This window comes from Nuphar pumila, chromosome 11 (assembly GCF_984573655.1).
Source record: "Nuphar pumila chromosome 11, dmNupPumi1.hap1.1, whole genome shotgun sequence".
NCBI classification, from domain to species: domain Eukaryota; kingdom Viridiplantae; phylum Streptophyta; class Magnoliopsida; order Nymphaeales; family Nymphaeaceae; genus Nuphar; species Nuphar pumila.
Window position 1 is genome coordinate 105379172 of NC_143259.1, and position 14248 is coordinate 105393419.

Consider the following 14248-nt stretch of genomic DNA (forward strand, 5'->3'; position numbering starts at 1 on the left):
TTTGACAAGATGGTGAAGGGAAGAAATAGATTATTTGCCATTTTTGTAGAGAACCAGGGCATATCAAACCTTAATGCCTCAAGTTGAAGAAGGTGGACGAGAAGAGGGTGGCTTCCGTTCCTTCCTAAGAAGGACAAAGTAGTGGATTCAATGATGGTTCCAAAACCATTGGATCTCTCTCTTTGTCTCAATTGGTGGAGGCTCTTTGTAAAGCCCACTTATAAAAAAAAATGAGTCTGACACGTGCCGGACACGCGCTAGGCACGTGTCGGACACGTGCATCGGTCGGTCTGCGGTGTCGGATCCGAGCTGGACCCGGATCCGAGCCCAGCCCGGACCCGGCTTCTGCCTTTTAAAAAGGCACAGGCACCTCGGGCGAGGGGAAAATGCCCTCATCCGTTCTCTCTCCTCCCGTCTCTGTCTCGTGGCGGCAGGAAGCCGACGACGGAAGCCGCCGATGGCCTCCGAGTTTCGGCGATGCCCTATCCCCGGCTTCCCTTCTCTCCTAATCGCCTCTCACCCTCTGAGCGAGTGTCAGCGATCGAAGTCGCCGACCACCACCTTCTCCCACTTCTTGTGCAGATGTCGACGATCGGAGCTGCCAGTAAACCACCGAGCGTCGACGACCCACACCGGCGACTGACGATCGCCGGTGACCTCTTGTTAGCAACCTCCCCTGTCACCGCCTCGTCCTCTCTAGCTCCTCCCGTTTTCCTCTGGCCATTGACTCGCTGTTATCGCATCCGACCACCTGACGACAGCAACCGCCGACGATAGCATCGCTGTTGCTCTCCTCCCTGCCTCGGCACCCTCTGTCGGTGTGAGGCCTTGTCACTCCCTCTGTTGTATTTCCCTGCAATCGCCGCCGTCTGACAACCCTCGATGACCCCACTTGTTCCCGGCGCCTCTTCTCTTTCTGTGCTCGTGTTCCGACATCGCTCATCGGTGACATCCTCCATCGCCGCGGTCTTCTCAGGTAAAACCCCTTCTCCTTTTTCTTTCCTATCGTCGGCAGGAAGCTTCGCTCCCTGTGTCGGCTCGACTTTCCGGCAGGGGCTCCGCTCCCCTGCCTCTAGTGGGTTTTCTGGCAGGGGCTTTGCCCCTGCCTCTTTCTGTTTTTCCGGCAGGGGACAAAGCCCCCTGCCTTCTGTTGTTTTCTGGCAGGAGGTTCTGCCTCCCTGCCTCCTGTGGTCTTCTGTTAAGGGGCTCTGCCCCCCTACCCCCCATCCTGTTTTCGGCAGGGGGCTTCGCCCCCCTGCCTTGTGTTTTTCGGTAGGGGGCGAGGTCCCCCTACCTTTGTTGTGTTTCTCGGCAGGGGGCTCCGCCCCCCTGCCTTCTTTTTTTTCCCAGCAGGGGGTGACGCACCCCTGCCTTTGCTTTGTTTTTTCGACAGGGGGCTTTGCCCCCTGCCTTCGGTTGTTGTCCCGGCAGGGGGCGGAGCCCCCCTGCTCTCCTGTTGTTTCCTAGCAAGGGGTCACACCTCCCCTACCTTCGGTTGTTGTCCCGGCAAGGGGCAGAGCCCCCCTGCTCTCCTGTTGCTTCTCGACAGGGAGTTCTGCCCCCCTGCCTCCTGCGTTTTGCCGGCAGGGGGCGAGGCTCCCACTGCCTCCTTTGGTTTCCCAGCGGGGATGAAGCCCCCCTGCCCTCTTCATTTTTTCTAGCAGGGGGCAAAGCCCCCTGCACCTCGCTTGTTCTTCGGCAAGGGGCTTTGCCCCCCTGCCTTGTTCTTGCTACCGACAGGGGCAGAGCCCCTGCCTGTCTCGTGTCCCGCAGGGGGTTGCGCCCCCTGTCTTGATTCATGTTCTGACGGGGGGTGTCCCCCACTATCTTGTTGTAGCAGGTGTGGCAGGGAGCCTCTACTCCCTTCCCTGCCTTTCTCTGTTCTGATCGACAGGGAGCTCCTGCTCCCTGCCTGTAATAAAAAAAATGTTTTTGATTCGGGCCGGATCCGGACCCGACCCGAACCACCGCCTCTCGCTGTCATTAAAGACAGCGAGGCAGGCAGTAGGGGGGTTACGAAACCCCCCCTCACCGCCTCTCGCCCTCTCGTCTCTTCCCGACTCTCCCTCGCTCGTCTGCTGCCGCCACCTGCGACCCCCCTCCGACGTTGCCGCCGCCGCCGACCACCAGGTACGCGCCTTCTCCTTTTCTTCCCCTCTTTCGTTCGTCTCCCTCTCTCCCTCTTTCCCCCTCGTTTCTCCGTTACGCAGGGAGGAGAGGGTCGAACCACCTCCCTGCTTTTGTTACGGCAGAGGAGGGGCTCGCACCCCCTCCTCTCTGTTCCCTCTGTCAAGGCAGGGGAGGGGCCGAGCCCTCCTCCCTGCTTTTGTTACGGCAGAGGAGGGCTCGCCTCCCCTCCTCTCTGTTCCCTCTGTCAAGGCAGGGGAGGGGCCGAGCCCTCCTCCATGCCTCCTGTTATGGCAGAGGAGGGGCTCACCTCCCCTCCTCTCAGTTCCCTCTGTCAAGGCAGGGGAGGGGCCGAGCCCTCCTCCCTGCCTCCTGTTACGGCAGAAGAGGGGCTCGCCCCCCTCCTCTCTGTTCCCTCTGTTCGGTAGGGGAGGGGCACGACCCCTTCATGCTTCTGTTACGGCAGGGGAGGGGTCGAGCCCCTCCTCTCTGCTCCCTGCATCCCCTTATGGCAGGGGAGGGGCTGAGCCCCTCCTCCCTGCTCCCTGCATCCCCTTATGGCAGGGGAGGGGCTGAGCCCCCTCCCTGCTCTTTGTTTTGACAAGGGAGGGGGTCGAGGCCCTCCCTGCTCCTTGTTGCGGCAGGGGAGGGGGCCGAGCCCTCCCTGTGCCTCTTTTCTTGTTAGGCAGGGGCATCGCCCCTGCCTTCGCTGTTTTTCGGCAGACTGGGGCAAGCCCCCTCGCCTCGCTTTTCCCTGGCATCAGGCGGGCCTCCGTTCGTTGTTGACAGGTAGGGGCTTTGACCCTGCCTCTCTTCTACTTTGTCAGGCAGGGGCGCAACCCTGCCTGCCCTCGCTTTATGAGGCCAGGGGTGCAACCCCCTGCCTCCTCGGAGTCCACTGACAGCAAGTCAGCAGGGGCTCGCAACCCCTGCCCCTGCTTCTTGCGCTTATAGCAGGTGCATATGCGCACGATGCCCCTACCTCTGCTTCCCTTACGTCAGGACGGCGATAGTGCCCCTGACTTTCTATTTTGGTATTAGCTTGCTAAGATCGTTACTTTTGCAGCTCGTACGACGGATCCCGCTCGCGCTCCGCGACCCGAGCCGCCAATCGCGTTCATCCGCGGACGACAGCAAGCTTGCAAGCCTCAAAGGTAGGCAAAGATTGCACAGAAGACTTGGACAATTGAATTAAGTTCAATTAACTAAAAAGGGACCATTAAATAAATATATATATATAGAAATATATATATATATATATTTATACGAGTACGCATTTAACTCAAGGATGCGGTTTCGCGATCCTTGTCCTTTACTTTTCATCGCGCATCACGCAAAGGTTCTGTGCTGCACTCCGACTTACAGCCTTTACTTTGTCGTCGCGCATCGCACAAAGGTTCTGCGTTGCACTCTTGCTTACAGTTTTTACTTGCCGTTGCGCGTTGTGCCGAGGGTTTGTGTTGCACTTCTGCTTACCGCCTTTACCTTGCCGTCGCGCTTTGCACCTAGGCTCTTGCTTTTGCATGTGTTGGTATTGCCTTGCTATTGCTGATGACGTGCAAGTTCTTGCTCTTTGCGTATGCCTTAAAGGCATTCTCGTAGAGGATGCAAGGGGCATTTACCACTCTCCCTCTTGCGACAAGAGTTCAGTCGGGAGCGAGCGACACATCCTCGTCTAAGGAGAGAGATACCTCATAAGGATCCTGGCTCTTCGTGTGCGCAGTCCTGCAGAGTCGACTTGAGATTTTAGGGAGCTGCGCAAAAGCATCAAAGACTGCTCCAAATCGAAGCATTTGGAAGGATGTGACTGGCTGGTTCTGCTCGCCTTTTTGGCATATCTCGGGTGATCCCGAATTGGGGGTTCGAGCGAACTTCTTAGCAGGTGTTCTGTTGAGAAACCCATATCCCGTCTATCGAGGCTGGTATCGAGTCATGCGAGACATGTAGATACCCCGATAGCGGATGTGATTCGAGATAATCACATGCATAATGTTGGCACAATGTACTGCTGTTTCAAAAGATAAAGTAAAGTTTATAAACTTTACATCTTTGTGAAACACTTCTGTTGAGTCTGCTATTGAGGAGCTATACCCCCTTCATCTTAGTGTACTTGTAATCGTGCACGACACTTCTAGTACTGCGATGATCGGATGAGATGGTCGTGCGACTTCGAACAACGCTAAATGCAAAATGCTGTAATCACATAAATGGCCTCACATTCGCCTTCGCAGGCAAGATGCTCGAGTGGTTTAAAGACCACAGCATAGGATGGGTCGTTAGTTAAGCAACCCCTAACGCACCCATTCACTTTTGGTTGTTTTGTCAAGGGAGAGGACAGAGCGGTACAAAACTCCAATGGATAGGTTGTTAACAACCACCCCACGGGCAATGATCCGGCCTTCCCAGTCATTGGAGTTAAGGGGAAAGGGGCTACATTAGTTAGCTCAACACTTCTGCAGAAGTTGGATGCATCCGTGGCACAGCCTCCTTTGGAGAATCCTCTCTCGGCTAAAACCGGCCCTTTAGGAGCGGACTCAACTATCTATTCGAGTTATTGAAAATACATAAAATAACAGACGCCCGAACTAGTCTCAGTTGTTTCTACGTTTTGCCTGCGCGTACCCGCAGGCCAGTTTTATCGAAACATAAAGTCTGTTCACACTGGTCGATCGCTTGCTACATCGGTAGTTCAGTATGCTACTCGTTGAGCTGTGCATGCCTGTCAAGGCGTTACTCTAGTTGGTTAAACTGCTTACGCAGTTCTTTGCGGAGTAATAAGGAGCTTCTTATACTAGTTAAATACTTATAATAATAGCATTATGCCGATTGCTACATAGTAGCATGTGACTTACTTTATCCCTTGGTCGAACTGTTTGGTGCTTATTGTAGCGTAACACTTGTTGGCTTGCATCTCTTATGATTGATGTGATTGCATACAGCTCGTACTCTACGAACTGGTGGCAACTAGGATTGATGTGGTCGCTTGTCTTATAAGCTGCTTACATATTGTGATGTAACTACTGCCGTATGATTCCTTATGAATGGCTTGTGATGCAATGGTTTATGCCCTATGATTAATTTAATTACTTGTTGATGGACTGAGTCATTTGATGGTAATTGTATGTTTTACAAGCATTGTTATGAGTGCTCGTCTTGTTCAGTTGTTTTGTTTGGCTAACGGGTAGAGTTAGTTACTCTTCGCTCATAGAATCAACTGGATTGCCATATCTGCGTGTTCTCATGTGTCATTTACGCATGCTTTGAGGTCCTATGTGAGGATTGTAATGTTCCTCGTGTCAATAACATGATGCGTAGGATTATATGCTTTTATGTGAAGTGATACGATGCATAACACTGATATACATGCTGGTGCCCATATTGTGGCTACTGACCCCGAGGCGGTCAATGGTTCGGAGCAGTCAATTATTGATGCATGTATCACTGAGTGGGGTGTCTGTCGAGCACCTGATCTCCAAAGGATTATCTGTGAGGGCGTGTATGATCAAGACCAGGTACCTAGCTAGAGTGGTAGATTCTCTGTGACGATGTACACTGTCCACGAACGGGTAGCCGCAAAGACGGTGAACTCCTGTGAGGAAGTGTATGGTCCAAGACCAAGTATACCATCTAGGGCGGAATTCCTTGTGAGGTTATACATTTTCCAGACCAGGTGATCTGGCGTTGATCTTGTTGTTTATATTAGTGGTTATCGACCCTGAGAGCGGTGATTTGTGTTGATGCGTGTATCACATTGATTTTTATTGGATATGGCATTTGTTGGGGACCGGCTTCCCAAAGGTTTCGCTGTGGGGGTATGTATGATTAAGATCAGGTGACCCAGCTAGAGTAGGAGATTCTCTGTGAGGACGTACACTGTCCACGAACGGGTAGCCGCAAAACGGTGAACTCCTGTGAGGAAGTGTATGGTCCAAGACCAGGTATACCATCTAGGGCGGTAATTCCTTTGAGGTTGTACATTTTCGAGATCGGGTGACCCGGCAAAAGCGGTAGAATCTCTGTGAGGATGTACACTGTCCACGAACGGGTAACCGCGAAGACGGTGAACTCCTGTGAGGAAGTGTATGGTCCAAGACCTGGTATACCCTCTAGGGCGGTAATTCCTTGTATCTCCCGGACCGAGCGATCCGACGTGGTTCTTGTGTTTTTGCTTACCATAAAAAGTTATGGTGAGCTGTAATGATCTTCTGAGATTGTTTGTGATAGCCAACTATGAATTCATAGTTTCGACTTTCTGTTTTATCATGATTACATGCATGACTCAGGTGTGAGAATTAGATCGTTAGCGATTTGAGATAGTGATCATGTTTTGGACCTCCTACGGAGGGGTGGGCTTTCTGAGAAAGTATGACGCCTTAGTGAGTCATAACCGGTGACAGTTGGCCACGTAAGATTTTGATAGATGAGAATAGATTAAGGTTGTTCAGGACAAAGCGTTTGTTAGAAGTAGTGAGCGACAAACGATGTCCTCATGTTGATTAGATGCATAGACCTCGTTCTAGGAACGAAAACAAGCTTGTTGCGTGGTGGTTCACAGCCTACGATCAATTGAATCGTATGTTGCGTTTGTCAGTTGCACTGCTTACTTGCTTTAAACTGCTTACTGTTTGTACTACTTACGCAGTTGTACTGCTTACTTGCTTTGAACTGTTTCTGTTTGCACTGCTTACTCGCTCGCACTACTTATTCGCTTGTACTACTTACACGTTTGCGCTATTCACCTGCTTGCATTGCTTACCTTTTTAACTGCATATCTGCTTTAAACTGCGTAACATACTGAATTAAATATACTTAATTCAGTTTCTTGTAGTCTCTCTTGTGCACCTAGTAGTTTTTCGCGAAACTAACCCATTCTATGGGTACAGGTGATGATTAAGTACTCTACGGGCGATGGCGCGATTGCAAGATGACTTCAAGACTTCTTCTTCCTGCTCTTAACTCGCGTCCTGGACGCTATGGGTTTGTATCGGATTTTCCTTGGGATATCCGAATCTTGTGAGTTTTGGTTCTTTTAGCTAACGTGCCTAAAGTTGTCAGATTGCCTTATGATTTATCAAAAGAAAAATCTTCCGTTGATTTCATAAACAAACTCTGAAGGAAAGAGATATTTCTAGTCTCTTGCTTGTTTTTCTGAAAAGGTTCGCAAGTTTGAAATTTGGGGCGTTACAACTTGGTATCAGAGCTAAGGGAAGTAAGGATTCTTGACCATCCGCATCGCGCTGTAAGTATACAATTTTTCTTATTTTATTGATGTTTTTAGCGTTGTTAAGCTAAGTGGCTTGACGTGTTTCGCTTATGTACCAACATTGCTGAGTTTTTGTAAACTACTCATGTTACGCATGAATAGTACGGATGTTTTTGGCTTCTTTTTCGAGCTTCCTGAGATTTTGATCTTGGGTATTCCTTGTTTACTCCAAGGATGGTAAAGAACTCGAACAAAGATATGGCTGGCGAATGGTCAAATATTAGGGAAAAATGCCCTGACTTGTATTTTGACCAATGAATGCAATAGAAATTTCGCGGACGAAATTATTTCAAGGGGGTAGGATGTAATAAACAAAAAAAAAAAATTTGTTTTTGATTCGAGCCGGATCCGGACCCGACCCAAACCACCGCCTCTCGCTGTCATTAAAGACAGCGAGGCAGGCGGTAGGGGGGTTACGAAACCCCCCCTCACCGCCTCTCGCCCTCTCGTCTCTTCCCGACTCTCCCTCGCTCGTCTGCTGCCGCCACCTGCGATCCCCCTCCGACGTTGCCGCCGCCGGCGACCACCAGGTACGCGCCTTTTCCTTTTCTTCCCCTCTTTCGTTCGTCTCTCTCTCTCTCTCTCTCCCTCTTTCTGCCTCGTTTCTCCGTTATGCAGGGAGGGGAGGGTCGAACCACCTCCCTGCTTCTGTTACGGCAGAGGAGGGGCTCGCCCCCCCTCCTCTCTGTTCCCTCTGTCAAGGCAGGGGAGGGGCCGAGCCCTCCTCCCTCCTTTTGTTACGGCAGAGGAGGGGCTCGCCTCCCCTCCTCTCTGTTCCCTCTGTCAAGGCAGGGGAGGGGCCGAGCCCTCCTCCCTGCCTCCTGTTACGGTAGAGGAGGGGCTCGCCTCCCCTCCTCTCTGTTCCCTCTGTCAAGGCAGGGGAGGGGCCGAGCCCTCCTCCCTGCCTCCTGTTACGGCAGAGGAGGGGCTCGCCCCCCTCCTCTTTGTTCCCTCTGTTCGGCAGGGGAGGGGCACGACCCCTCCCTGCTTCTGTTACGGTAGGGGAGGGGTCGAGCCCCTCCTCCCTGCTCCCTGCATCCCCTTATGGCAGGGGAGGGGCCGAGCCCCCTCCCTGCTCTTTGTTTTGACACGGGAGGGGGTCGAGCCCCTCCCTGCTCCTTGTTGCGGCAGGGGAGGGGGCCGAGCCCTCCCTGTGCCTCTTTTCTCGTTAGGGAGGGGCATCGCCCCTACCATCGCTGTTTTTCGGCAGACTGGGGCAAGCCCCCTCACCTCGCTTTTCCCTGGCATCAGTCGGGCCTCCGTTCGTTGTTGACAGGCAGGGGCTTTGTCCCTGCCTCTCTTCTACTTTGTCAGGCAGGGGCGCAACCCTGCCTGCCCTCGCTTTATGAGGGCAGGGGTGCAACCCTCTACCTCCTCGGAGTCCGCTGACAGCAAGTCAGCAGGGGCTCGCAGCCCCTGCCCCTGCTTCTTGCGCTTATAGCACGTGCACATATGCACGATGCCCCTGCCTCTGCTTCCCTTACATCAGGACGGCGATAGTGCCCCTGACTTTCTATTTTCTTATTAGCTTGCTAAGATCGTTACTTTTGCAGCACGTACGACGGATCCCGCTCGCGCTCCGCGACCCGGGCCGCCAATCGCGTACATCCGCGGACGACTGCAAGCTTGCAACTCTTAAAGGTAGGGAAAGATTGCACAGAAGACTTGGACAATTGAATTAAGTTCAATTAACTAAAAAGGGACCATTAAATAAATAGATATATATAGAAATATATATATATTTATACGAGTACGCATTTAACTCAAGGATGCGGTTTTGCGATCCTTGTCCTTTACTTTGCCGTCGCCTATGTCACATGGCTGCGGGTGCGGGTGCAGGGATTCGGCACTTCCAAAAAACCCGGGTGCGGGGGTGCGACAGGGGCAAAAATGTAAATATATATATATATATATATATCATGTATAGTGTATATGTATGAATGTATGGTTGCTGTAAAAAAAAAAAAGTTGTCAGGCTCGTGCTTCACGTGTCAGACTCGTGTCGGGGGTTTGGTCCACTGTGTCGGGCCCAGATCCGGGTCCGAACCGGACCCGAGCCTAACCCGGACCCGGGTTCTCGAAGCCTCGAGAACCTGCGTCTTTTAAAAGACGCAGGTGTCTCGGGCGAGGAGCAAAAACCCTCGCCCCTTCTCTCTCCTCGCCCGTTCTCCTCTCGCTCCTCCCTGTGGCCACCGAGCGCCGGCGACTCGCCGCCGGCCAACTGTTCGCCTCCTCTCTCAGTCCGGCAGACCCCCCAACGACGCAAGCACCCCCCCTCTCCGTCCCCTGTGTCGTAGGACGTCGGCGATAGAAGTCGACGACAGCCTCCAAGCTCCGGTGATCCCCCACCTTCGCCGCCTGTGTCCCTCGTCGTTGCCGACCTCCGAGCCTCTTCGCCTCCCCCTCTCTGAGTTCGGCAGTCCTCCCGACGGCCACCTGCGACATCAGCGGCGACCTCCTGACTGGCGATCGGCTGCGCCAGAACCCCGACGCCGGGAAAGTCGTCGCCCCTTCCACTCAGCCTCTCTCCCTGTTACATCGGCAGTCTCGTTTCTTCCGGCCACCTGACGTTTACAGCTGCCGGCGATAGCACTGTCGCTGTCCCCTCTCTGCTATGGTTGCCGTGGTTCCTGATGATCGCCGCCGTCAACGAGCAACCCCAACGGCCCCGTTGCTGTGGCCTTTCGAGGTGAAAAACCCTCCCCTCCTTTTCTTCTCCTTTGTGAGGTTGGTTGACAGGGGGCTGAGCAACCCAAAAAAAATTCCAAAAAAAAAATGCACAAAAATCACCCTGGGTGCGGTCAACGCACCCAGGGTCGGGTTGACCGCAGCCGCACCAGCACCCGCACCCGCGTCGAGTCGCGTCGACGCGGGTGCGGCACCCTGCTAGCCGATTCCCTGTGACATAGGCCGTCGCGCATCGTGTAAAGGTTCTGTGCTGCACTCCTGCTTACAGCCTTTACTTTGTCGTCGCGCATCGCGCAAAGGTTCTGCGTTGCACTCTTGCTTACAGTTTTTACTTGCCGTTGCGCGTTGTGCCGAGGGTTTGCGTTGCACTTCTGCTTACCCCCTTTACCTTGCCGTCGCGTTTTGCGCCTAGGCTCTTGCTTTTGCATATGTGTTGGTATTGCCTTGCTATTGCTGATGACGTGCAAGTTCTTGCTCTTTGCGTATGCCTTAAAGGCATTCTCGTAGAGGATGCAAGGGGCATTTACCACTCTCCCTCTTGCGACAAGAGTTCAGTCGGGAGCGAGCGACACATCCTCGTCTAAGGAGAGAGATACCTCATAAGGATCCTGACTCTTCGTGTGCGCAGTCCTGCAGAGTCGACTTGAGATTTTAGGGAGCTGCGCAAAAGCATCGAAGACTGCTCCAAATTGAAGCATTTGAAAGGATGTGACTGGCTGGTTCTGCTCGCCTTTTTGGCATATCTCGGGTGATCCCGAATTGGGAGTTCGAGCAAACTTCTTAGCGGGTGTTCTGTTGAGAAACCCGTATCCCGTCTATCGAGGCCGGTATCGAGTCATGCGAGACATGTAGATATCCCTATAGCGGATGTGATTCGAGATAATCACATGCATAATGTTGGCACAAGGTACTGCTCTTTTAAAAGATAAAGTAAAGTTGATAAACTTTACATCTTTGTGAAACACTCCTGTTGAGGCTTCTATTGAGGAGCTATACCCCTTCATCCTATAGAACTTGTACTCGTGCACGACACGTCTAGTACTGCGATGATCGGATGAGACGGTCGTGCGACCTCGAACAACACTAGATGCAAAATGCTGTAATCACATAAATGGCCTCACATTCGCCTTCACAGGCAAGATGCTCGAGTGGTTTAAAAACCACATCATAGGATGGGTCGTTAGTTAAGCAACCCCTAACGCACCCATTCGCTTCTGGTTGTTCTGTCAAGGGAGAGGACAGAGCGGTACAAAACTCCAATGGATAGGTTGTTAACAACCAACCAACGGGCAATGATCCGGCCTTCCCAGTCATTGGAGTTAAGGGGAAAGGGGCTACATTAGTTAGCTCAACACTTCTGCAGAAGTTGGATGCATCCGTGGCACAGCCTCCTTTGGGGAATCCTCTCTCGGCTAAAACCGGCCCTTTAGGAGCGGACTCAACTAGCTATTCGGGTTATTGAAAATACATAGAATAACAGACGCCCTAACTAGTCTCAGTTGTTTCTACGTTTTGCCTGCGCGTACCCGCAGGCCAGTAATATCGAAACATAAAGTCTGTTCACACTGGTCGATCGCTTGCTTGCTCGGTAGTTCAGTATGCTACTCGTTGAGCTGTGCACGCCTGTCAAAGCGTTACTCTAGTTGGTTAAACTGCTTACGCAGTTCTTTGCGGAGTAATAAGGAGCTTCTCATACTAGTTAAATGCTTATAATAATAGCATTATGTCGGTTGCTACATATTAGCATGTGACTTGCTTTATCCTTTGGTCGAACTGTTTGGTGCTTATTGTAGCGTAGCACTTGTTGGCTTGCATCTCTTATTATTGATGTGATTGCATAGAGCTCGTACTCTACGAACTGGTGGCAACTAGGATTGATGTGGCCGCTTGTCTTATAAGCTGCTTATATATTGTGATATAACTGCTGCCGTATGATTCCTTATGAATGGCTTGTGATGCAATGGTTTATGCCCTACGATTAATTTAATTACTTGTTGATGGACTGAGTCATTTGATGGTAATTATATGTTTTACGAGCATTGTTTTGAGTACTCGTCGTATTCAGTTGTTTTGTTTGGCTGACGGCTTGAGTTAGTTACTCTTCGCCCATAGAATCAACTGGATTTCCATATCTGCGTGTTCTCATGTGTCGTTTACGCATGCTTTGAGGTCCTATTTGAGGATTGTAATGTTCCTCGTGGCAATAACACGATGCGTAGGATTATATGCTTTTATGTGAAGTGATACGATGCATAACGCTGATATACATGCTGGTGCCCATATTGTGGCTACTGACCCCGAGGCGGTCAATGGTTCGGAGCAGTCAATTATTGATGCATGTATCACTGAGTGGGGTGTCTGTCGAGCACTTGATCTCCAAAGGATTATCTGCGAGGTCGTGTATGATCAAGACCAGGTACCTAGCTAGAGTGGTAGATTCTGTGTGAGAATGTACACTGTCCACGAACGGGTAGCCGCAAAGACGGTGAACTCTTGTGGGGAAGTGTATGGTCAAAGACCAGGTATACCATCTAGGGCGGAATTCCTTGTGAGGTTATACATTTCCCAGACCAGGTGATCCGGCGTTGATCTTGTTGTTTATATTAGTGGCTATCGACCCTGAGAGCGGTCATTTGTGTTGATGCGTGTATCACATTGATTTTTATTGGATATGACATTTGTTGGGGACCGGCTTCCCAAAGGTTTCGCTGTGGGGGTATGTATGATTAAGATCAGGTGACCCGACTAGAGTGGGAGATTCTCTGTGAGGACGTACACTGTCTACGAACAGGTAGCCGCAAAGACGGTGAACTCCTGTGAGGAAGTGTATGGTCCAAGACCAGGTATACCATCTAGGGCGGTAATTTCTTGTGAGGTTGTACATTTCCGAGATCGGGTGACCCAGCTAAAGCGGTAGAATCTCTGTGAGGATGTACACTGTCCACGAACGGGTAACCGCGGAGACGGTGAACTCCTGTGAGGAAGTGTATGGTCCAAGACCAGGTATACCCTTTAGGGCGGTAATTCCTTGTCAGGTCGTATATCTCCCGGACCGAGCGATCAGACGTGGATCTTGTGTTTTTGCTTACCATAAAAAGTTTTGGTGAGCTGTGATGATCTTCTGAGATTGTTTGTGATAGCCAACTATGAATTCATAGTTTCGGCTTTCTGTTTTAGCATTATTACATGCATGACTCAGGTGTGAGAATCAGGTCGTTAGCGATTTGAGATAGTGATCATGTTTTGGACCTCCTACGGAAGGGTGGGCTTTCTGAGAAAGTATGACGCCTTAGTGAGTCATAACCGGTGACAGTTGGCCGCGTAAGATTTTGAGAGATGAGAATAGATTAAGGTTGTTTAGGACAAAGCGTTTATTAGAAGTAGTGAGCGACAAACGATGTCCTGATGGTGATTAGATGCATAGACCTCGTTCTAGGAACGAGAACAAGCTAGTTGCGTGGTGGTTCACAGCCTACGATTAATTGAATCGTATGCTGCGTTTGTCAGTTGCACTGCTTACTTGCTTTGAACTGCTTACTGTTTGCCCTACTTACGCATTTGCATTGCTTACGCGCTTGCACTGCTGACTCGCTTGTACTACTTACTCGCTCGCACTACTTATTCGCTTGTACTGCTTACGTGTTTGCGCTATTCACCTGCTTGCATTGCTTACCTGTTTAACTGCATATCTGCTTTAAACTGCGTAACCTACTGAATTAAATGTACTTAATTCAGTTTTTTGTAGTCTCTCTTGTGCATCTACTAGTTTTTCGCGAAACTAACCCATTCTATGGGTACAGGTGATGATTAGGTACACTACGGGCGATGGCGCGATTGCAAGATGGCTTCAAGACTTGTTCTTCCTGCTCTTAGCTCGCGTCCTGGACGCTATGGGTTTGTATCGGATTTTCCTTGGGATATCCGAATCTTGTGAGTTTTGGTTCTTTTAGCTAACGTGCCTAAAGTTGTCAGCTTGCCTTATGATTTATCAAAAGAAAAATCTTCCGTTGATTTCATAAACAAACTCTGAAGGAAAGAGATATTTCTAGTCTCTTGCTTGTTTTTCTGAAAAGGTTCGCAAGTTTGAAATTTGGGGCGTTACAACTTGGTATCAGAGCTAAGGGAAGTAAGGATTCTTGACCATTGAGCATCCGCATTGCGCTGTAAGTA

The 14248-nt window shown here is 50.9% G+C and overlaps 1 protein-coding gene across 2 annotated transcripts in view; it reads left to right on the top strand.

Annotated features, from left to right (window-relative positions):
• Positions 1-404: 404 nt before the first annotated feature.
• The window catches only part of LOC149822684 (ubiquinol oxidase 4, chloroplastic/chromoplastic-like), a 44979-nt gene continuing 31135 nt past the window's right edge, over positions 405-14248 (top strand). The window contains exons 1-2 of one of the 2 annotated variants that reach the window (XM_089981215.1): positions 405-2130; positions 3194-3281. In XM_089981215.1, the coding sequence (XP_089837341.1) occupies positions 1927-2130; positions 3194-3281 (292 nt within the window). In that variant the 5' untranslated portion in view covers positions 405-1926. The remainder of the gene's footprint in view (positions 2131-3193; positions 3282-14248) is intronic. The other variant, XM_089981216.1, reaches the window with a different exon arrangement.